This window comes from Tiliqua scincoides, chromosome 14 (assembly GCF_035046505.1).
Source record: "Tiliqua scincoides isolate rTilSci1 chromosome 14, rTilSci1.hap2, whole genome shotgun sequence".
In the NCBI taxonomy this organism is placed as follows: domain Eukaryota; kingdom Metazoa; phylum Chordata; class Lepidosauria; order Squamata; family Scincidae; genus Tiliqua; species Tiliqua scincoides.
The window spans coordinates 13416119-13437499 of NC_089834.1; the positions used below are offsets into that span (position 1 = coordinate 13416119).

Genomic DNA, 21381 nt, shown 5'->3' on the forward strand with positions numbered 1-21381 from the left:
CCCACCTCATCCCGCAGCCCTCCCGCTGTTGTCTTCCGCGAAGGTTCCCTTAGCAAACACTCTGCCTTTCTCTTTGGTCTTCCAGTCCACGGGGCATGCCCAGCTTATTAGTGGACAGGGCCTGGCTTCACTCTGGTGAACAGGGAGATTTTCAAGCCTGCACAAGAATGCTTATACACAAGAACGATGGCAGAGGCTTGTTCCTTCTCGCTGGTGAAACTAAACCCCTGGAGGGTTTGTTTTAGCAGTTCAGGACACGTCTCCTGACTTGGACAGCTCCTCCAGGTTTTGGGTTTGTTTTTTTAAAATTGGCTGCTTTGTTTGTAGTAATAATAATAATAATAATACAGGTATTTCTATACCGCCTTTCTTGGTCCTCAGATTTCTCCTCGGACTTTATTCAAGGCGGTTTACATAGGCAGGCAATTTAAATCCCCGTAGGGATTTTTACAATTTGAAAGAAGGTTTCTATCTTTCAAGAAACCACAACATTCAGATGCTTCTTTCTTGATCTGGCTTCACATTCTGGCCTCCATCCTCCCACGCTCAGAGCAGATGGAATAGCTCGGCTCAGCTTATCAGCTGCTTCAAGGTTGCAGGTGCCGGTGGCCTCGAACTGGCGACCTTCGGATGTTATCTTCAGGCAAATGGAGGCTCAACCCTCTAGACCAGACCTCCTGCCTGTACAGATTTCCTTTGTTTCAGTAATAATAATAATAATAATAATAATAACAGGTATTTATATACCGCCTTTCTTGGTCTTTATTCAAGACTTTATTCAAGGCGGTTTACATAGGCAGGCTTTTATTTTAGATCCCTTATTAAACAGGGATTTTTACAATTGAAAGAAGGTTCTTTCTTTCAAGAACCACAGCATTCAGGTGTTTCTCTCTGATCTGGTCTCACATTCTGGCCTCCATCCTCCCGCGCTCAGAGCAGATGGAATAGCTCGGCTTCAGCTTGTCAGCTGCTTCAAGGTCGCACGGTGCCGGTGGCCTCGAACTGGCGACCTTGTGGATGTTATCTTCAGGCAGACGGAGGCTCTACCCTCTAGACCAGACCTCCTGCCCTCTTGCAGGGAAAAAATGGACTCTAGAACCAATTAGGTTATGCCCTGTGCTGAACCACTTGGTTTGAAAAACATTCTCAGCATGGATCTTTTCAGGAGTAGTGATCAGAGCAGCATTTCAAGGTTACAATTGCAGGCTTAACTCCAACACTGGAGACTGGCTCCCTTTTTAAAAGGAGGAAGTGGAGGGCCTGATCAGGCAGCCTGGCACTTCTGCTTAAGGCCTTGGAAGAGAAGGCCCGTTGCTTCTTCCCACCCCACAGAACTCTGAGCAGCAACTCGTTCCCAGGTCTGTCTTTGTTAGGGCACGCAGCAGGAAGGTCTGTTTTTGCTAGAGAGGCCTGTCTGTTGTGTTTCAGCATCTTCAGGCAGCCTACTCCTAGCCCCCTTGTTCCGCCCGTCTGTGTGGCCCCGCTCTCTTGTGCAGGAACTTGAAAGCTGTCGCACACGGCGAGATTCTTAAACGCTGCAAAATTAGGGAGCTTGCTCTGTGCTTGGCTTGTCTCTCCATGCCTTGCATTCTTGTCTGGCTGGGGGTGTGTGTGTGTGTGTGCGCCAGGTTGCTCTCCTCACGGTACCCTTTTTCGCTCTCTTCACAGTATCAAACATGCCCCAGCAGCGGCAAGATCAGCACCACCAGAGCACCATGATGCACCCTGCCTCTGCCGCCGGGGCGCCCATTGTAGCTACGCCACCAGCTTACTCGACGCAGTACGTCGCCTACAGCCCCCAGCAGTTCCCCAACCAGCCTCTTGTTCAGCACGTGCCACACTATCAGTCCCAGGTATTCGTTTGCGCCTCTCGTTCTGCCCCTCGCTGTGAGGTATGTCACTTTGCCCAGGTGTCCTGCTGGTTGCCTCGGCACAGCTGGTGATGACGCACCACAGCATGCTTCAAAGGAAACTCACAGACAGTGGGGGGGGGGGAGATGGGACGGGACACAAGCTGCTGTGACTGTATGTCCGGAGAGAGACCGTAGGTCAGGGCGACAGCTTGTACAGGGAGTCCCAGGTTCCAATCCCTGGCAGCTCTCCAGGCCAGCCTGAGAAAGACCCCTCTAACCCCTGGGGAGCTGCTCTTCATCAGCACAGAGACTCTGATCTCGAGGGGCCTTGGAGTGGACTTAGTGGGAGATTGCGTCCTGTGCCTGGTGTTTTTGCCTACGGGAGTGTAGGCCTGCTGGTGCAGCTGGGGGAGAAAGCAGGAAGCCCTTTGACCTAGAAGGCTGTGTTATCCCCTGAACTGACTGAGTCCTGATGCCAGCCTGCTTGTGGCTCCAGCGTCTGCTCAGAGGAGAACCACGGCAAGGCTTGCAGTGGAGAGCATCTGTTCTGAGGCTGAGCCTTCCGAGTCGTCTTCTGTGCTTCTCCGATCGTACCCTGGGCTGACTTGACGAAAGGCTCTTCTTCTCAGCGTGCTGACTTATGTTTCTCTCTCTCTCTCTCTCTGTTTTGCTGTTGGCCTCCCCCCTTCCTGCAGCACCCCCATGTTTATAGCCCCGTAATACAGGCCAACGCTCGGATGATGGCACCTCCAGCGCATCCACAGCCCGGATTAGTTTCATCCACCGCCACCCAGTATGCAGCGCATGAACAGACGCACACGATGTATGGTAGGACGCCTTCTGGGTTCCGGTTTGCGCCTCTGGGAATCTCTCCTTGTGCGGGAGGCTGTGTTTTCTGGCTTGGTCAGAGAAAACAAGCGCTTTTGTTTTGAGGTCCTGTACAGTTTGCAGAGTCCAATACGGGCGCAGCGGATCAGGCACCGTGGCAGCAGTCTGGCTCCTCTCAGCACTCCAAAGGCAGCGCAGCTGGATTCTCAGCAGCCCCCAAACCTGTTTAGAAGTCTCAAGTTCTCGCTAAAAGGCCGGTTCGCACATGCTTGGGAACAGTGATTCCTGCACTCTGTGTTAGCTGCCCTTAACACGGGGGGGGCGGAAGTGGGCGGGTGGATGTGTCGGTTAGGCCTTTCACGTGCCTCTGCGCCCTTCTGAAACTCCAGACCCTGCTCTTAAGGGACCATTCAAATTTGGGCCAAGGATTTGAGGCGCTTCGTGCAGATTCCGTGGCCACCTCGGGGTGGGTTTCTCTTCCCAGGCAGCAGCCGGCTTGGCTCGTGGGTCCGTGCAGCGCAGTGTGCAGTCCTTGGGCACAGGGCCTTTGGTTGGTTTGTTGACACACAAGGCTCGTTGTCCTGGCTTGGGATTGTAGCTCAGGAGGGGTTTTGCACACTGCCTGCCTCACCTCTTGAGCCAGGAGTTTGCTTCCTTGCTGGTAGAGAGCCCAGCCTCTCCCTTCACCTTTCCCCGTGCAGGGCAGACTCTTCTATTACTAGGTGGCTGCATTCTGGGCATTCATAGGCCGTCACGTGCAATTGAAAGGGCTCTTTTAGCGCTGCCGGGATGGTGTTCCAGGCGCTGCTTTACCAGTTTTAGGCTTGTTGCTTGGAGTAGTTGAGGGCTCAGAGGTGACAGCGTCCACGTTCTTTGGCTGGTGACTTCCAGGTGCTGTGTTGGAAGTGATACCCTCTTCTTCCGGAGGGCTGCTTTTAGAGACAGCCTGAGGTAGTCTGCCCTTGGGAAGGGTCCAGGGTGGGCAGATTTACAGTGACTAACCAGCACAGTCCCTAAAGAGCTGTGAGATCTCCAGGGAGTCCCCCTGTTCTTGTGTGGTGTTGTCTGCTTTGCCATGCCTCAGTCATGCAATTCTTTCTCAGGCCAGTCGTCACCCTGCATCATTCCAGGGTTCTCGTTGGCTGGTTTGAGGTGCCTCGTGTTGACCTCGACTCTGAGTAGCGTAGCAACCCAGTCCTTCCCGTTGGTTGTTTGCCAGGAGGTTTTCACCCAGCCTGCTGGAAAAACCCCCTCCTGCAACAGGAGGGCAGCAGCCGCCTGGCTCTCTTGCCTGCAGCTGACCCAGAGATAGCCTAGGTCAGCCTGTCCCTTTCCTCTTACCAGGCCAGTGAGCTTGTCTTCCTTGGCTTTGATGCTCTTGGTGTTGCTGAGTGCTGAAGCAGCATCTCGTGCTTCACAGAGAATTCACCGAATGGCTTTTGCCACTGCTAACATTTAGTCATCCCCTTTTGCCCAGCGTCACAGTAAAAATTTTGATGTGTGACTTCCCTGGACACTGAGCCTGTTCATTGAGCTTAATCTGTGTGTGTGTGTGTGTGAACCTCAGCACTCTGTAGAGCCCTGTCAAGTAGGGAGAACGGAATTGTCTTAGCAAACTCATTCCAGTCCACTTTTTTGTGTAAATGTCCGTAAGGAGCAGCCACAAACGGCAGAATTTCCATTAAGACTGAAAGGCTCGTTCTGAAGTGTGAGCCCAAATATGGTTTATTTCTCTGCTTGATCCTGTTTCTTCTTCATGTTTGATTCAGTATTTTTCTGTGCCTGATTCCCTCTGCTCTTTCTGCTGAAAACTGTTCTCTATGCTGAACTGGGGATGTTTTGGGGGAAAGGGGGCAATACGTGAACTGAGTTCAGTTTTCTTGGTTTGTAGCCTGTCCCCTCACAAAGAACTAATGTATCTACCTGCATTGCGAATTGATTTAAAACATGGTTGATCTTCATGCTGTGGTTGTGAATGGAATGTGAAACACCTTCTGACAAGTGTACATCATTTCAGTCTTGTTGAAGATCAACTGAAGATTGCATTCAGCAGGAGGTCTTTTTAACTGGTTATTAATTGCAAATCTGTCTGTGCATGAAATCAAGCATTGACTGTTGACCTTTCCAGATGTCTGGAAGTGGCGCTTTGCCCTGTGGCACACGGCTAATTTCCCTTTCTGTTTCCCAAATTCAGCATGTCCCAAAATACCCTACAGCAAGGAGACAGGCCCTTCTTTCTACTTTGCCAGTGAGTTGGGTTTTTTGTACTAACTTTGATTTGAACCGTAAGCCGCTTTGAAAGAACCTGTGTTGGAGGAATACGCTTGTTGAACGGACGTCCCATCATCTTTGCACCAAGCCAACCGAAAGGTGGCGGCGCTCTCATTTTTCCGTGAGAGAGTGACGTTTTAGGACAGTTCGGAGGTGAAGCGAGTAAGGCAGCAGCCAAGGCCAGACCAGTGTTAGTGAGACAGTTAAGTTGATGCAGCTGCTTGCTGGTTCTTGGGTCCCCTTGGATTGACACGGTGTGCTGCCCTGGCAAGAAAGATATGCAGGCAGACAGAAATGTAAGAGCTCTGAAGGGCTGATCAGGGGTTCGCCTGGTTCTCACAGTAACAGGCTAGACACACGAGGGCCGGAGCCCTCTCCCACTCCGCAGCAACCAGCTGTCAGGGGCATGCTGCCTCTGGGGGTGGAGGAGGCAGAGAACCAGAGGACTAGCGATGTGTACGGAAGCCATGGTTCCTGCTCCTGTTCTGGGAAGGGGGGGCACAGAGTGTGAGGACGGTGGTCTGGCGGGGCAGGGACTGAGAATGGAAACGGCGGAACCGAGTGCTGAGGCAAGGCCCCTGCCCCAACGCAGGGGTGTGCCAGTGCCCAGGGAACGCTGTTGATCCGTTTAGCAACAAGGACTGGAGCACTTGATTTTAGTTGGACCGAACGAAGCGGTGCTGCCCAGCTGCTCCTGCAGCCCCCTTGGTTTTCCCCAGGACAGCGCCTTCCTCTGATGGGTTCAGGCGTGTGTGACAACCCAGAGCAACAGAGCAGCGAGCGCCCAGCCAGGGCTGTCAGTTAGGGTGAGATGGAACTGTGCATGACCTGCAGTAGACCTGCCTGCTGGGCTGGGGGGAAGTGGGGCTTGATCCACTCTGCACCCGCCATTTCTTTGGGGGGGCCCAAATGCGTCCACGTCGCCTGGTTTGGTGCACTGAGATCCTTTCAACAAGTTGATTTCTTGCTAATAGACATTTCTTTTAAACGTGGAATCCGCTGTCTGTCCGTCTGTCACACGCGTTGATGTGCCTCTGAGTGTATCTGCGCTGCGAGAGCAGTCGTGCTGCCTGCCCCTCGGTCCTTCTCACTGGGTCTGGGAGGGAGCTGCGCTCTTGTGGCTGGCTCCCCTTCAGCCCCTCCCTCTCCCGCTGCCCTGGCGATCCACCCCTCTTGGGGCTGCAGTCGCTACTTGCAGCTTCTCCGTAATCATCTGCCTTTGTCCAAAAAGCCTTTCCTTCTGCTGCTCTTTCCTCCTTCCTCCTGCCGACAGGCGCGGTGTAGTTCTGCACCTGGCGTGGCAGACAGTTGCAGGCAGAGGACAAGGTGCTTTTGCTGGAGGCGGTGGGTCCTCCTTGGTTTGCCTGGGTCGAGTGCTGAACGTGCTCTTCCAGCCACTGGGAGAGGCTGCTCTGCAGGTTTGCCCCAATCGCCCCACAAGCAGGGGCTCTGTTTTAGCTGGGGGAAGAGGGACTGCCGGGCCCACCTCCGGCGACTTGGAGGAAGCAGCCAAGAGTCTGAATGCCAGGAAGCCAAAATGCTGAGCAGCAGAAGTCCATCTCTGTTTGTACCTGGTGTTGCACCTGACCCTGTGACCTGAACGGCATCGCTGGTGTTCCCCAACATTCGAAATTTTGCAGCAAGAGTGTGAAGGTCACAGAAGGAGCTGGAGGGACAGAAGGCAGCCAAGACTGGCGTTTTATATATGACTGTTGGCAGCAGCAGAGGCTCAGGAGTCCTGGGCCTGTGTGGGGTCCATTTCCGCAGCTGTGGGGAGCCTCATATAGTCTCTTCCCCCATAGCTGAGTCATTGTCAGAGGACGTGAACTTTGTAGCCCGGTGCAGTCACTTGAAGAGAGTGTTGAAGGAGTGCCTGGCATCTGCCTAGTGTTTATCCAGAGCAGAACTGTAGATCTCGGGTGAGAAAAGTCACTCCCGAAAAAGAGGACCGGCCGGCATGGAGGGGCTCTTGCAGGTGGCCTGCCTCAGGTTCCAGTTCACACTCGTGTTCCTTTTCTCCCCAGTTTCCACTGGTACTCTTGCTCAGCAGTATCCGCATCCTAGTGCTACTCTGCATCCACACCCGCCCCACCCTCAGCCTTCTGCCACGCCCACAGGACAGCAGCAGGGCCAGCATGGGGGCAGCCACCCCGTCCCCAGCCCCGTGCAGGTAAGAGCTACGCCGGGCAACTCTTTCCGGCAAGGAAGCCAGTTCCCGGGTCCTGGTGGCTTCCCAAACACTGCATTGTTAGGGGCCTGTGCTAGCCAGTCTGCTGGGGCTCAACTCTCTGGGCAGCAGTGGGCACCAGCTCCCAGCTCATCATGGGGGGCGCTGCTGGGTCCCACAGAGAAGAGCTTGTGCCCTTGTGGGCGCAGTCAGAACAGAAAGTGATGTGCCTGTTTTCTTGATGAGTGTCTTTGACGTGTTGGTGATATTTGGGGTCCTTTTCTAGCTGCTGTGTTTTTACTTCTTGATCTTTCACTTCTTTGTGGTTTTGTTGTCCTAAAGCTGTGTGTGTGATTTTTGTCTGTTGTAAGTGGCCGTTGTTCACGGATTAGAAATTCCACACGTGTGTTTTGGGTGCATTTGACACGTGCAAGCATCTGGCCAGATAGTGACTGTCCCAGAAAGTGGGGCCTTCATCCCTGTGCGTTTCTAGCTGGTGCTGCCGGGCTTGCTGTGGCGGGTTGTGTAGTAGGAGAGCTGGTAACGCCCTGCCTCTGTGCACAACTTTGTGATGGGGGTTTCTGAGAACAGAGGCTGACCCCTCTCCCCCCACCTGTGTCTTCCTCTGCAGCCGCATCAACACCAGGCCGCCCAGGCCCTCCACCTGACAAACGCCCAGCAGCAGTCCGCCATCTATCACACTGGCCTTGCGCCAACTCCTCCCTCCATGACCCCAGGCTCCAACACGCAGTCTCCTCAGAGCAGCTTCCCAACGGCCCAGCAGACGGTCTTTGCCATCCACCCTTCCCACGTCCAGCCTGCATACAGCAACCCTCCACACATGGCTCATGTCCCCCAGGTAAGACGTCGCTGGTGTGACTCCAGGTGGAGGTGGGGCTGTGGCTTCTCCATTGCTTGGGGTTGCGCTGAGGTGGGTGCTGCCCTAGTGCATTGATCTGGGGGAGCCCAGGGCTGCCTGGCTGCACGTAGGGCAGAGCTGCTTGGAATGCCCAGGGAGCACTTGTGCATGTCAACTGGGTTCTGTCCAGTGGGGCACAATTCAGGAGTGCACCGGAACCCCTGGAGAGCATTGATAGCAAATTTTGAGCTGGCAAGACTAGGGAGGGAGCCAGTTGCTGGCAGAAGTCAGCCTTCCCGTTTCCCGTTCTTGACCTAAGCTAAGCGTGGCTGTGGAGGGGCAGCTGCGAGGCAGCTGAGGGAGAGGGAGGGGGAGATGCTTCTCTGCACGGACCCTGAAGCCAGCAGCTGGCTTGGGACACGTCCTGCAGTTCCTGATGAGGCTGGGAAGGCGGCAGAGCGGCCTGCTGGGGTGGCCGTGCAGTTCCTCTCCTGCGCGGGAGCGACCGGGTTGTTCTGGGCTTCGGATTCCCACAGTGCTTGAGCTGCCTCCCCTCTTGAGTCTGCTTTGCTGGCCTTCAGAGCATTGCCAGGGTAAATGAAAGGCTGGCTGGCTGGCTGGCTGGCTTGCCAACAGACATTCCAGAGGGAGCAACTGCCCTTGCAGAAACTGATCCTGGGATTCCCTGCCATGCAAAACCACCTGAACTGCAGGTGTGTCTGAATTTCCCACGAGGCAGACAGCAGCACTAGCAAGAGCCAGGAGTGTTGGCTGCAGCAGCAGAGCGAGCTGCAGCCTGGAGAAAGGTCCCTCGCTGTCTTTACCAGACCGTCTCCACTGACAAAGTGTCCCCTCTCTTCCTGCCAGCTCACCCCCCCCCCCCACACACACACCTTCCAGCCTCCCTGCTGAGCAGCAGGAGTGGCTGTCCTCCTTTGCGATCTTTGAAAGCTTAAGTGGGGAACTGGTCCTCTCCTTGGGAGAGAAGACCACTGATGGAGCTGCCCAAGGTCTCGGACCTGGAGTTCAGCCCTCCACACCCCTAAAGGGATTCACCTCCCTGGCGTCAGTGCCGCAACTGGGCAGACGTGTGACCCAGAGCACACGCCCCTCCCCGCACTAAGGCAGCACTTGTCTGTTCCAGGCCCACGTGCAGTCGGGCATGGCTCCTTCACACCCGACCGCCCATGCTCCGATGATGCTCATGGCAACCCAGCCGCCGCCTGGGGGGGCCCAAGCTGCTCTTGCGCAGAGTGCACTGCAGCACATTCCGGTTTCAACAGCAACACACTTTCCCTACATGACGCACCCGTCAGGTGAGAGGCGTGGGCGTGTGTGAGACCGCGAGAAGGCAGGGCAGGGGAGGAAATGCGGGGTGTGATTCTGGAGCCGGCGTCGCGGCTCCGTGCGTGGCAGACGTGACCATGCCCGTGTGGGCGAATCCTTTGGAGCACTTCCATACCTGAGAATGAGCAGGTTTGACCAGTCACGGCAGCCTAGTTTGTGGAATACATTTTTTCCTCCGTGTAGTTTTGTCGATTTACGCTGTCAGTGCACGCGGCACTTCTGTACGGGGAGAAAAGGCAAGTGTCTGCCCTGCAGGGCATGCAGCCTGAAAATTAACAATAGGCTGGAGGTGGGGTGAAGCGAGGGAGCACACGTGACCGTCCCGGCTGCATGTACCTGACGTGGTTACAAATGGGCCTGGAGGCTTCATAGGAAAGGTGGGCTTTGGGCAGGAATGTGACTGCTGGGGAATGGGGTAAGGTGAGCAGCAGTGGAAGCTTCCCTCCTTTCTCCTTCCTTCTTGAAACCAGGAGGAAGCAGCAGGCAGCAAGGGGTGGGAAGCCCTCGGGCAGGTGTATGGTCTGAGAGCAGCCCCCCCCCCCGGGAGCCTAGCAGCCAAACCCAGGAGGGTTGGGGAAGGGGCTATTCCATGTGGTTCCCCCTCATCGTGTTTTAGTTCAGAGCTGCTGAAAGATGCCTCTTTTTGGCCAGGTAGATTCTTAGATTGCTGTCCTCGCTGGAGTGTTTGCCTGTTTCTCTCCTGTCTCAACTCTTTTTTTTTTTTCCTTTCTGCAGTACAAACCCACCATCAACAACAGTTGTAAAGCCGACCTGGAGAAAACTGTGAGGCTGGATCCCTTTTTCTTTTCTTCCTTTTTTTAGGCCAAATACCTTCCCTTCTGCTTCTACCAACTCGGAAGCACAGAAACTAAAGAAAAATGAAACCAAGCCCTAGTACTTCACTTATTTTTGTTTGAGAGAGAGAGAGAGAGAGAGAAAAAAAAAAATCCTTATAACATTCAATAGGGATGCTAACAAACAGTTCACCTTGCAGTGGGGTCAATTTGGACTAAGAAAAAGGCATGTACAAACCTTGCGGGGACAGTTCCGTGATTCCGCGTGTTGTGTCAAAAAAAGGGCCCCCACCCCAAACTCCCCTTCCGCTTGCCGAAGAAGAAAAACTGGAAAAGCTATTTATTTTTTAAAAACCACCCTTTCAAGTTATGGATTCATCAGCTAGAGAAAGGAGGTGACGAGAGTGACTCTTGCTGCTATTCTCACTAAACATACATAAAGGGGGGGCGGGAATCGAGGCTTAAAAAGAAATCCCTTTGACTTCTAACTAAACTTGAAAAGGAGGTTGAGAAATAAGCAAATTCTAATCGTCCAACAGATACGGATTTATTATTTATAAAATCATGTTTGATGGGGGGGGCAGCCGCTGTCGCCAAAGGCAGCGGCCCGACTTTTAAGTTAAAAGAGGGAACTTTTACTTTGTAGATAATATAAAATAAAAAGTTTAAAAAAAAATTTAAAAATAAAAAAAGTTTTAAAAACTGACTTCCCCTCGTGGCGTCTGTATGGTGTGAGTGGCCGGCCTCTGCTGTGTTTTTCTTGCCCCTCCCCCCCAGGAAGTTTGGCATTCCAGGGGCACGAAGGGGGGGGGCATCTACTGTGGCATTTGGACAGGCGAGCGGGACCAGCAGCAGCCCAGCTTTAGAAACTCCTACTGTAGGTCTGCGAGTGTGATGCGCCACCGTTCCGGCAACCAGGAGTGTGAGGCTACTGGGGGGGGGTTGGGGGGGGGGAGAGATTCTGCTCTAACGATTTGAATTTCAGTCCTGTCAGAGGCAGCTTGATGACCTTTATTGTTGTTTTGAAACAGGTCTCCAAAAGTCCCCATCTGCTTAGGGCATATCCTGTACTGCTTCGGGATCTCTGACCTTAGGAATGGCTTTGCTGGTGCACACCAAAGATCCAGCACTGTGTGTGCAGCGGTGCTTCAGCCAGATGCCTCCAGGATGCGCACAGGCAGGGCAAGAAGGCAGCAGTCACCCCCCCCCTTGGGCCCGTCTTCAGTGCTTTGCATTCAGAGGTATACAGAAGTTACATTTTGCTTTAGTGCCCGACCGCTTTTAAAAGGGGAGTAGACAACATGAGCTTGGGTTCAAAAAACCATGGGTGGAAGGAGGAAACAAGTGCCCGTGGGGGGGGCCTCTCTCCTGTGCAGAATCCCAAGGAGTGGGGTTGAGAAGCTAATAGGGCAAAGAGGGAAGGCACAGGCTGTGGCAGAGAAACTCTAGTGCCGGGTGTCAAACCCCTTTCATACAGTGGGCCGAATAGCATTCGTGGCGCCTGCTTGAGGGGCCGGAAGTGACATCATTAAGCAGATGGTCAGCAACAGCCCTTCTGCTCATCGAAGGGAGACGCTGGATCAGATTCATAGCCTTTGGTGGATGTGTCCTTTTACGTTGCCTTGTTTGGGAGTCACAGGGATGTGTGAAAAATGGCCTCCTAGCAGGGAGGTGCAGGGGAGGTCTTGAACAGGCTCTTTCCGCCCCACACGACATCTCTGTTGTGAACCCTGCCATTTAGCGTGAGGCGATTTTAAGAGTCGAGCACTGACAATGTCTGGAAACAGGTTTGATCTTACTGCAGGATCTGATATGTATATTTATTTTAGCAATATTCAAGAATAAGTTACATGTACAGTACATACAGGAACAATATATTATACAGGAGGGGTGCTTAAAAAGAACACTCGGTTTTTGTCTTGACAGACCTATTGGTTTAAAAGCAGAAGGCAGGGGGCAAGTGAGAGAACCCGTGTCTGCGGCGGCTGATCTGGGAGCTTTTGTAAGGTGTGAGAGTGCAGGGGAGGCATTTTCCAGCACCACTCAGGGACAGTGTGTACTACTTACTGCACAGGGTTGGTTGTAGCTTGGCAGCCCCACTACCCGTCTCCTTTTGTCTCGAGTGTTGCAACAGGAAAAGTGGCCCGGGGTGAGAGAGTAGTTTGAAGGTTGTTTTAAGTTGCATGCTGATGTTTCTGCGGGCAGATGGTCCACCTGTCCCAGTTCCACACCGACTGTAGGATGTCCCTGAATATACGTGGCCTGTGTTCTGAATATCCTGCCCCCACAGGGTTTGGAAGACCACGCTTTGTACCTCGGGGTATGAGTAGTGGCCTGAGCAATGGAGAGGTTGGAGTGAGATCAGCACTTACTAGCATTGGGTGGATGGAGACTGGAAAGAGACGGAAGGCTCGAGATGGGGAGGAGAGAGCGTGCTGGCTTTGGTGTTCTTGAGACTGTGCAGTGCTGTGCTGGCCGGCAGGCTCTGTGTGGCTTGGTTTGGCTTTTTGGGAGCTCCTGGGTGGGAGAGCAAGAGCTTAGCCATGGGTGCAGCCAGACCCTCAGTGTGCTGGCTATGGTCACTCTTGGATGCCCTGGTGCAGCCCAGTCAAGCTGGACAGAGGGATTGTTCCCAGTTTTCTGGGTGCCAGACTGTCCTGCAAGGCCCCTGCTGTAACCAGAGGAGGCAGTTCCTAGGTGTTTGTGCGCAGGGTGGAGAACCTCAGGGCAGCTGTTTCTCAGAGCCTGCCCCGCTCCTGGAGGTCTTTGTGTGGGAAGGAGGCACTGAGTTTTTGCAAAAAGTCCCAATCGAGGTTCAGTTAAGTGATTGTGAACTCACAAGGTTTATCGCTCCCCACGTTCCCTCTCCACTTCCTGCTGTCACTAGATTAAAATGATCTGTGATAGCCATTTCTCATGTTACTGATCCTTCTGGAAGGAAGAGATACAGAAGGGAGGGGCTGATGTGATGCTTAGGAACTCCAGGGCCAGCTCCCTCTTGATCAGATCCATATCATGTGATGGAGCAGTGCTTCATCACATTTTAGTGTCTTCCCTCCCCCACTTTATAGGTTTTCTACCCCACTCTTCAACCCACAGGCTCCCACTGTGGGTTCCATAAATGAATTCAGCAGGAAATCATGGCAAAAGAGAGGAGGACTCTTGGCCTTATTTTGCTTTGTTCAGGGCAGAGTTTCAGCTTAGTACTATTGGGGTGTGTGTGTCCCCAGACTGATGAGATGTCTTGAAGATGGTCGTTTCACATGAACCACAGTTGCTAAGAAGGAATTGGGTCATGTAGTTTTGGAAACTCTGGAGTCTAGGGTGTTGGAGCCCAACAGCCCTTTGCACAGCTCAAGCGGTATTTGGTGGACTGTTCACTTTGTGTATCCCAATATGTGGGAAAGGTGTACTTTCAGAACTTGAGCCTCCAGGACTGACCCATTTCCACAGCCCTTCCCATGAGAGGGAGAACATCACAGGAGAACCAGGGCAGCAGCCCCTTTGCCACAGGGGCCACCCAGAAGCAGGGGACAAAGGTGCTGGGCCAGCTGCTTTAGGAAAAGTAGCCCCCTTTGCTTGGTATCCGTTTTGAGAGCATGGCGTGTCAGAGAGGCTGGTGCAGTGCAACACTGTGCTTATTGGCACATTTCCTAAATGGAAAATGTGCCTCTCGTCTTCGTTAAGTAAAAATTACTCTCCAGCGATCTCTTAAGGCAGCCGGTGTGGCTTTAAGCGAATAAAACAGGCAGCCTGTAAGACTGCAGAAGCCTGGCTTGGCACCACCTCCAAAGCTGGTGCTCTGAGGACTGCTTGGGCGTCAGGTCATCATCACCTCAAGTGCTTCATTCCACTGCTTGATAGTGGATGGTGGGCACTGCAGCTGTTGGGAAGAAGTTCTGCCTCACCCCCAGGAAAGCTCTTGACCATCACAGTAGGCAGAGGAGCAATGGCTCCTAGAGGAGCAATGGCTCTTAGGTGGTAGAAGGCAGCATCGCAGGGCCAGTGGCTTGAGAGTTGTGCCTGAGCTCTGCCCAGCTCCTTGTGTTGTTGCTGGTAGGCCTCTACAGGGAAATGACCAACCTGCTTCCTCCTCTGTTTCTCCAAAGGCCCTCAGCACCCACTGAAGACAAGCTGGCATTCGCCTCTGCTGGGCAGCAGTGGGTGCTGTTGTGCATTGAGCTGATAAAAGTGCTTGGTTTGCATCGCTGGGCTAGAGAGGTTGTGTTTAGGGACAGCATCAGTGTTGTCTAGAAGGGTGATAGTAGTTTGACCTGTTTTCCTTTCTCCCTGACCCCTTCCCCCCCACCCAAAAACAAATACAGTTAGGGAGATACTTGCCAAAATTAGCCAACTGCAAGATACATTTGTCAGTAACAAAACAAGGCACCTGCGGCAGAGAATGAGGCATGTGCAAGAGAGAGAATGTCTGGAGTGCGGAGTGCTGACAGGAGAGAGGCCTTGTAACAGGCCTAATGCAAAGGCCCCAGCCAAAGTGGAGGGAGCCACCTATTTTACAAACCAAAACAACGTTTTTCCAAAGCGTTTGCATGTGCAGTCACCCTGTCCCGTTGGGTCAGAGGGGCGTGTACTGGTTGTTGACAGCCCGGAGGCGACCCCTGCCTTGCGCATCCATCTCATAGTCATTGTCCCACTGGCGTGTGCTGGGTGGTGCTGCCAAGTTGCTGCTGCGCCACCGGCCACTGGCCAGCTCTTCTGGAGGGGGCACCAGGTGGAATATCTGCTCCACCGAGGAGCTGCGGCGAAGGTCATTGGATGGGAGCCAGGGGCAGCTGGAGGGCGTCAGCTGGACAAGGCTGAACTCGGGGCTGCAGCGGTGGACCGGTGGGGGGAGTGGAGCCGGGCTGCTGGAACCTGCTGGGGTGGGGAGAGGAAGTAGTATCAGTGGCCTGCAGCCTCCATTGATTCTCTGAGCCATGGTCAGGTAACTAAAGCAGACTTGCATCCTTTTTGCTCCAGCAGTGCTGGGCACGAGGGCCTGTCTTCAGCTCTCAGAAGCCTCCTGCACTCTCAAGCGTATCCTTTCCACTGTAAGGCAGTGGTTCCCAGACTTTGACTGGCAGCTGGCCTTGGCTAAGCTTTCCCTTGCCGATTTCCTTGGCTCACGTTGGCCGTAAGGGCTAGGAACCCTTCTGTAAGTTAAGAGCAGAGCATTTGCAAAATGTGCACCATGTGCCACTCTGGCCAAACGGTGGTGTGCCCAGAGGCAGTGTGATTTCTCGGCACTGGGCTCACAAAAAGGCACCAGGCCCCCTGACAACAGCAGATCTGCTTTCCCCCTGGCGGAACACTTGGGCCTTTAATTCGCAGATCCTCCAGGGGTTGCTGCTGCCAGAGCTCATTACGTCCACCTCCTCCCATTTCAGACCCAACAGGATAAATTACCATATCCTGCTCCTACCCTAAATGCAGGGGCAGCACGAGGGGTGGTGTAACCACCGTTAAATTTACTTATTTGTTTTACTATAGAACAGTGCAGGTCACGCAACCAATCGGCAGCCAACAACAAACCTGCACCAATGAAAGGAGTCCTAGTATTAGCTCTGATCCATGGGAATGAGAGCTCAGTCAGACTAAGGCCTTGTGGATGCCCTGCTGTGTCACAACACCTCATTGGCTCTCAGAACAATCAGTCTCATTGGTCAGTTTTGAGTTAAGGAAATCTACTTTTGTTACAGTTGTGTTTTCCTTTTGTGGTTCTTTGTCTATAACTTTTGCAAGAATACAGATATTTAAACACAGCCCACTTCCCTGCATGAAATTCCACATCGTATATTATGATGGCCTTGTTCAACAATACGAATGCTATTTCACAGTTGTGGATAGTAGTGGTGTCGCCCCCCTTGAGTCCCCTGGGGGGGGTCTTTAAAGCTCACAGTGGGGTCCCCGGCTGCATGACCCTCCACTGGCACATGCCCACTCCCTGTTCTCCACTGAAAGCCAAGCAGGGGAGAATGTTCAGCTGGCCCAAGGAGAGCAAAGGCCACCCCTGGCCACCTCACCTTGCGTCCGCGGGACGACCACCACATAGCTGGACAGCCGCACATCAAAGGCTGTGCCACACTCCAGGGGGATGGGGCAGCGCTGGAAGTGATGCAGCATGTCCAGGATGGAGGAGAAGCGCAGGTGCTGGACGTGGCAATGGCCCCGCTCAGTCAGGGAGAGCCGCAGGTGCTGCCGAGGGAAAGGAAGCCGAGTGAGTGCGCAGCCAGTGCTGGGCGGCGGCAGGAACACCACTACTCCTTTTCCCCCATGACCCTTTCAAACTTGGCCCTTTTACAGTCACGCCAAGTCCAGGCCTTCTAAGTTGTCGAAGGCTGGCTGCAAAAGGAGATAATTAATTGCGCTATAGGAAAAAGCAGCTGCCTCAATAGGAGGGGGGCTTGCAGGACTCTGCCAGTGTGCCAGACCAGAAAGGCCAGCCTCTATCTGCACTGCTGCCCAAACCACCCCTGCACGTTACTCCTTGCCTGGCTTCAGGGAGCGAGCAACACGCCCCAAGAAGCAGCTGACCTTGGCTCTTCCTTGGAAGTTGAAGGTGAGGACATACTCCCCTCGGCGGGTTTCACTTTGACGGATGAGGAAGACCCCGTGTCCCTCGGGGCCCTGGTGCTGGACGAGCTGGGCTGCTTTGACGCGAGAAATGGGGCCGTGGAACCAGGGGAAGGAGGCCAGGTAGTGGTCAGTCTTCTGGCAGGGCTGCTCTGGGAGGCTGGACTGCACTGCGCCTGGGAAGGAAGAGGAGGGGATGAGAGCAGCCGTGGGCTCAGCTCCAGGCAGGCCCGTAGCCAGGATTCTAGAGGTGGGGGGCAACTATTTTTTTCAAGGGGGGCGATGATGTCAGGTATCTATACTGGTGGGCAAAATGAAAGGATAAGTCTGGAGAAGCATCAGATACCCGTAAGAGAAAATAATGTGGATTGCTGTATCAATAATGTAACAATAATTTGCATAGAATAAATGCATCTCTGCATGCATGGAAAATGTCTTGCCTACATAGAAATAACATGCAGCATATCCTTCCATTTACACACCAGTGCAATACACAGGCCTGCAACCCTGTAAAAGTAAAACATATCACTGTGATGCAGGTAGTATTTACTTGTTTTGAAAGTGCCTATTTAACCTCTATATAGCGCCTATCTAGCGCCTATTTAACACCTATCTAGCACCTATAGAATGCCTAGTTAGCACCTATAGAATGCCTATCTAATTCTTATGCAACACCTTTCTAGCACCTATATAGAGCCTATCTAGCACCTATAGAATGCCTATTTAACACCTATCACCTATCTAGCACCTTTTTAACACCTATCTAGCACCTATAGAATGCCTATCTAGTTCTTATGCAACACCTATCTAGTACCTTTATAGTGGCTATCTAGCACCTCGCTAGCACCTATCTAACACCTATCTAGTCCTATAGAATGCCTATCTAGTTCTTATGCAACACCTTTCTAGCACCTATATAGTGCCTATCTAGCACCTATAGAATGCCTATTTAGTGCCTATTTAACGCCTATCTAGTGCCTATCTAGTTCTTATGCAACACTAGTACCTTTATAGCACCTAGCTAGAACCTAACACCTATCTAGTTCTTATGCAACAACTATCTAGCACCTATATAATGCCTTTCTAGCACCTATAGAATGCATTTAGTTCTTATGCAGCACCTATCACCTATAGAATGCCTATCTAGTTCTTATGCAACACCTATCTAGCACCTATTTAACACCTATCTGGTGCTTATGTAGCACCTATCTACCGCCTATCTAGCACCTATAGAATGCCTATTTAGTTCTTATGCAACACTTAGAGAGGCACTATAGGTGCTAGATAACACTTATAGAAAGTGTTTAATTCTTACGCAGCACCTATCTAGTTCTTATGCAACACCTATCTAGCACCTATATAGCGCTATTTAACACCTATCTAGCATCTATCTAATGCCTATATAGTGCCTATTTAATACCTATCTGGCACCTATATAGCACCTACCTATATAGTGCCTATCTAGCACCTATATAATGCCTATCTAGCACCTATCTAACACCTATTTAGCGCCTACTTAACACCTATCTAGCACCTACTTAACACCTATCTGTTGCTTATCTAGCGCCTATATAGCGCCTAGCTAGCTCCTAACACCTATATAGCACCTATAGAATGCCAGTTTAGTTGTTATGCAGCACCTATCTAGAACCTATCTAGCACCTATAGAATGCCAATTTAGTTGTTATGTAACACCTATCTAGCACCTATATAATGCCTATCTAGTTCTTATGCAGCGCCTATCTAATGCCTATATAACACCTACCTAGCGCCTATTTAACACCTATCTAGCACCTATATAACATTTGTTGATGGCACATTACTCATTCATTACTTTTAAAAAGCAAAGTACAGAAGATTTGAGTTTATTGCTTCTACCTGGTGGAGCTGAATCCTCCCAGCTTTCTGACTCTCCTTGGAACCAGGCCTGGATCCAGTGTCTGTTTGGGAGGGCGCCCTGAGCACTACCTTCAGAGTCCAGGTCAGCCAAGCAGGTAGACCTGGCCTCTCAAGTTGGAGCCCAGGTCAACCTATTTGGGTAGACCTGGGCTCCCGCTTGAGTTTATCGCCTCTGTGGTCATTTAGTGGGCAGGTAGACCTAGGCTCCCATTGCAGCCAAACTCCTTGACACCTGCCCAGTGGGTGTTCCCCTAACACCCCACTGCTAAAGCAAGTAAAAGTGTTGCAAGGGGTGTTGTGTAAGAACACCAGACACATAGATGCATACCCCCCACCACCAGCCCTGTGCTTGCAGCTTACCCCAGCATTACCATTGACTCCTGCAGGCACTACCCCCTGGCCTACCCTGCAATGGCCCTACCCTTTGCTGACAGAGTCTAGGCAGCTGCAGCCCAGGAGCCTGGGGGCACCAGCAGGGCAGGTACCTTGGTTCAGGGAATCCGTGCTGCTGTTGGGGCTTGCTGTCATGACCTCAGAGTCCAGCTCAACATCGGGGCTTTCTGACCTGAAAGAGAGGAGCATTTTGGCTTAGAACCCACAGGAAGCAAATGGCCGGGGAGGGGCGGCAGGACCAGCAAGGCACACTGGAGCCCAGCCAGAGAAACCAGAGGTGTTCGAAAAACAAATGTGTTGAGGTTGTTGCTTTTGGCGAGAAGTGAAATGAGAGAAGATGCAGGACACAGCACTCCCGCCTGTATGTTGGGTTCCATGCATCTCTTCTCAAAGAGCTTTGGGGAGTGGTGGGGGTTGAGACCTGGATCCCAAAAGGACCATCTCCTTGGGGGGGGGGAGCTGCTTGGGCCTGTGAAGAAGGGCAGCCTTTCCAAATGAAGGCAGCGGACCTGCCTTTCTCCCCAGCCTCCTCTTACTGCTCAAGTGGCTTTTAAGCATTTTAAGAAAATTGTGTTCAAGGCCTTTCTTTTTTCATCCTAGTCCCCTTGGGCACCGTTTCTCAAAAAACAAAGGTGGAATAAAAATGCTCTTATAAACGAATAAAACACTTGCAGGGGAGTAGACACCGTTTGGCAGGCTGGGATTCCCAAAAGGGGGCTCCTGCACTCTTAATGCCACCTCCTCTTCGTTGATTAAAATGTGCACATCACCTTCCTGCTGGAGTCTGACAGCATAGCACATAGGAGATGAAACAAGCAGCAGAGTCATGGGTTTTCCAAAGAGTCTCCACCAGTGGGCACCGAAACACTGCTGTGGCACAGAACTGCCGGCCTGTCCCGGTTACCACCAGTTAACCAGACAAGCAAAAATGCTGGGCAAATAGACAGAGCCGGCAAAAAGCGGCACTAGAAAGAGAACTGGTCCTTAGCACTGAGCATCTTCCTGCTGGGCCTCAAGCAGCCACAGTAATAGTAGGCTTGTTTCTGCACTGGTGCCAACTCCTGCAGCTGGCAGAGTAGCCAGACATTCCCCCCCAAAACACACAGAAAATGAGGGTCTCTCTCTGCCGCGTCTGACCTTGGCTCTTTGACCCCTTACTGCCAGACAGATGCAGCACCTCCTGCGGAGCCCAGGAGGCCGCTGACACTCACAGCTCTTTAGAAATCAGCTGCTGCGTAGAAAGCAGCCCTGCTCAGCAGGGGTTGCCGTGGCATGTATGCGTTTCCCAGAAGCTTCCTGGGCAGAAACTGGCCCCTTGGAACCGCACTGCCTGTCTCGGCCAGCTGCAATGTAGAAAACATTCTACACATGCTCAGAGGCTATCTGACTCTTGACTATCGCAAAGCTGGACCTCAGCCTTGGTGCTGCACCTGTCCAGAGACAGAGGTGCCACTTCCACATCTGACGCCTTCCCACCTGCAGCCTCCGGGGGGCCTGCCCTGACGCACAGCCTGTTTTCAGGGGCGGGCAGGAAGGGGCTTGCAATTCTTGGAAAAGGCGAAGAGAAGCGCAGGCCCAGCCCTCCGTAAATCACAATGGCAACTCTGGCTGCCGACAGGTTTCTTGGTATCTCAACAACAGGAAGCGGCGTGTTCAGCAGTGAGCAAGAATGGCAGTGCTGGGACGGGCGGCGGAGGAGTGAGGAAACCACTCTTCATTTCTTTTCCCCAGCAGTGCCGATATTTGCACCTGCCTGGGCAAACCCCTGATATCTTGTCAGTCGCCTGGCCAAAGCTCAGGTCTCACACAGAGAGACCCAGGAAAGAAGCAAACACCCTGCTTGACCTGAGCAAGGACTGCTAGGCATGCACACACACACACACACCCCCATGGCTCAGCACCAGTTCTGGATGCTGAAGGTCCAAACTCACTCTCCGGCAACGTGGGGAGGGGGAGGGATGAGGAAGGCCCTGCCTGGAAATCTGAGTGCTGCAGACAAGTGAGATAACAGCCAGATGTGGGACGTAGCAGCTTTGTCGCAAGGCTCCAAGCAGAAGGGGTGTGGTTACCCCTCCCCAAAAGCAGAAAATCCTGCCATGATTCTGTCTGCTTGCAGGGATGCCATCGGGCACTGCCCGCACCAAGCTGGTGTGCCAGGAGAACTAGAAGCTTAAAACTGGGTTGGCTGTAAAGTCCAGCAACCAGGATCAGTATCACAGCCTGCCTGGGGAAGGACTTACCCTCGTCGGAGGCATGCTTTGATTTCAGACATCCAGGCGTGCAGCTGCTGGTCCTCTCCCGTGTCAAAGATAATGTCCGTGGAGCTGCTCACCTGTGGGGGGAAAGAAGCAGGTAGAAAGAAAACCCCAGGGGCAGCACAGGCTCTACCTTGCTCTC

General features: G+C 52.7%; 2 protein-coding genes across 13 annotated transcripts in view; one reads left to right on the top strand and one right to left on the bottom strand.

The window, feature by feature from the left end:
• Positions 1-10825, top strand: part of ATXN2 (ataxin 2) — a 50631-nt gene extending 39806 nt beyond the window's left edge. For 6 of the 8 annotated variants that reach the window (XM_066610004.1, XM_066610007.1, XM_066610008.1 and 3 more), the window contains 7 exons: positions 1669-1853; positions 2549-2681; positions 4876-4929; positions 6977-7122; positions 7751-7978; positions 9123-9294; positions 10061-10825. In XM_066610004.1, coding sequence (XP_066466101.1) covers positions 1669-1853; positions 2549-2681; positions 4876-4929; positions 6977-7122; positions 7751-7978; positions 9123-9294; positions 10061-10089 — 947 coding nt within the window. In that variant the 3' untranslated portion in view covers positions 10090-10825. The remainder of the gene's footprint in view (positions 1-1668; positions 1854-2548; positions 2682-4875; positions 4930-6976; positions 7123-7750; positions 7979-9122; positions 9295-10060) is intronic. The other 2 variants (XM_066610009.1, XM_066610010.1) reach the window with 1 other exon arrangement.
• A 3258-nt stretch (positions 10826-14083) lies between these two features.
• SH2B3 (SH2B adaptor protein 3) overlaps positions 14084-21381 on the bottom strand; it is a 40627-nt gene continuing 33329 nt past the window's right edge. For 4 of the 5 annotated variants that reach the window (XM_066610015.1, XM_066610013.1, XM_066610016.1 and 1 more), the window contains exons 4-8: positions 21225-21316; positions 19077-19156; positions 16654-16868; positions 16143-16314; positions 14084-14997 (exon numbers count right to left, since the gene is read on the bottom strand). In XM_066610015.1, the coding sequence (XP_066466112.1) occupies positions 14696-14997; positions 16143-16314; positions 16654-16868; positions 19077-19156; positions 21225-21316 (861 nt within the window). In that variant the 3' untranslated portion in view covers positions 14084-14695. The remainder of the gene's footprint in view (positions 14998-16142; positions 16315-16653; positions 16869-19076; positions 19157-21224; positions 21317-21381) is intronic. The other variant, XM_066610017.1, reaches the window with a different exon arrangement.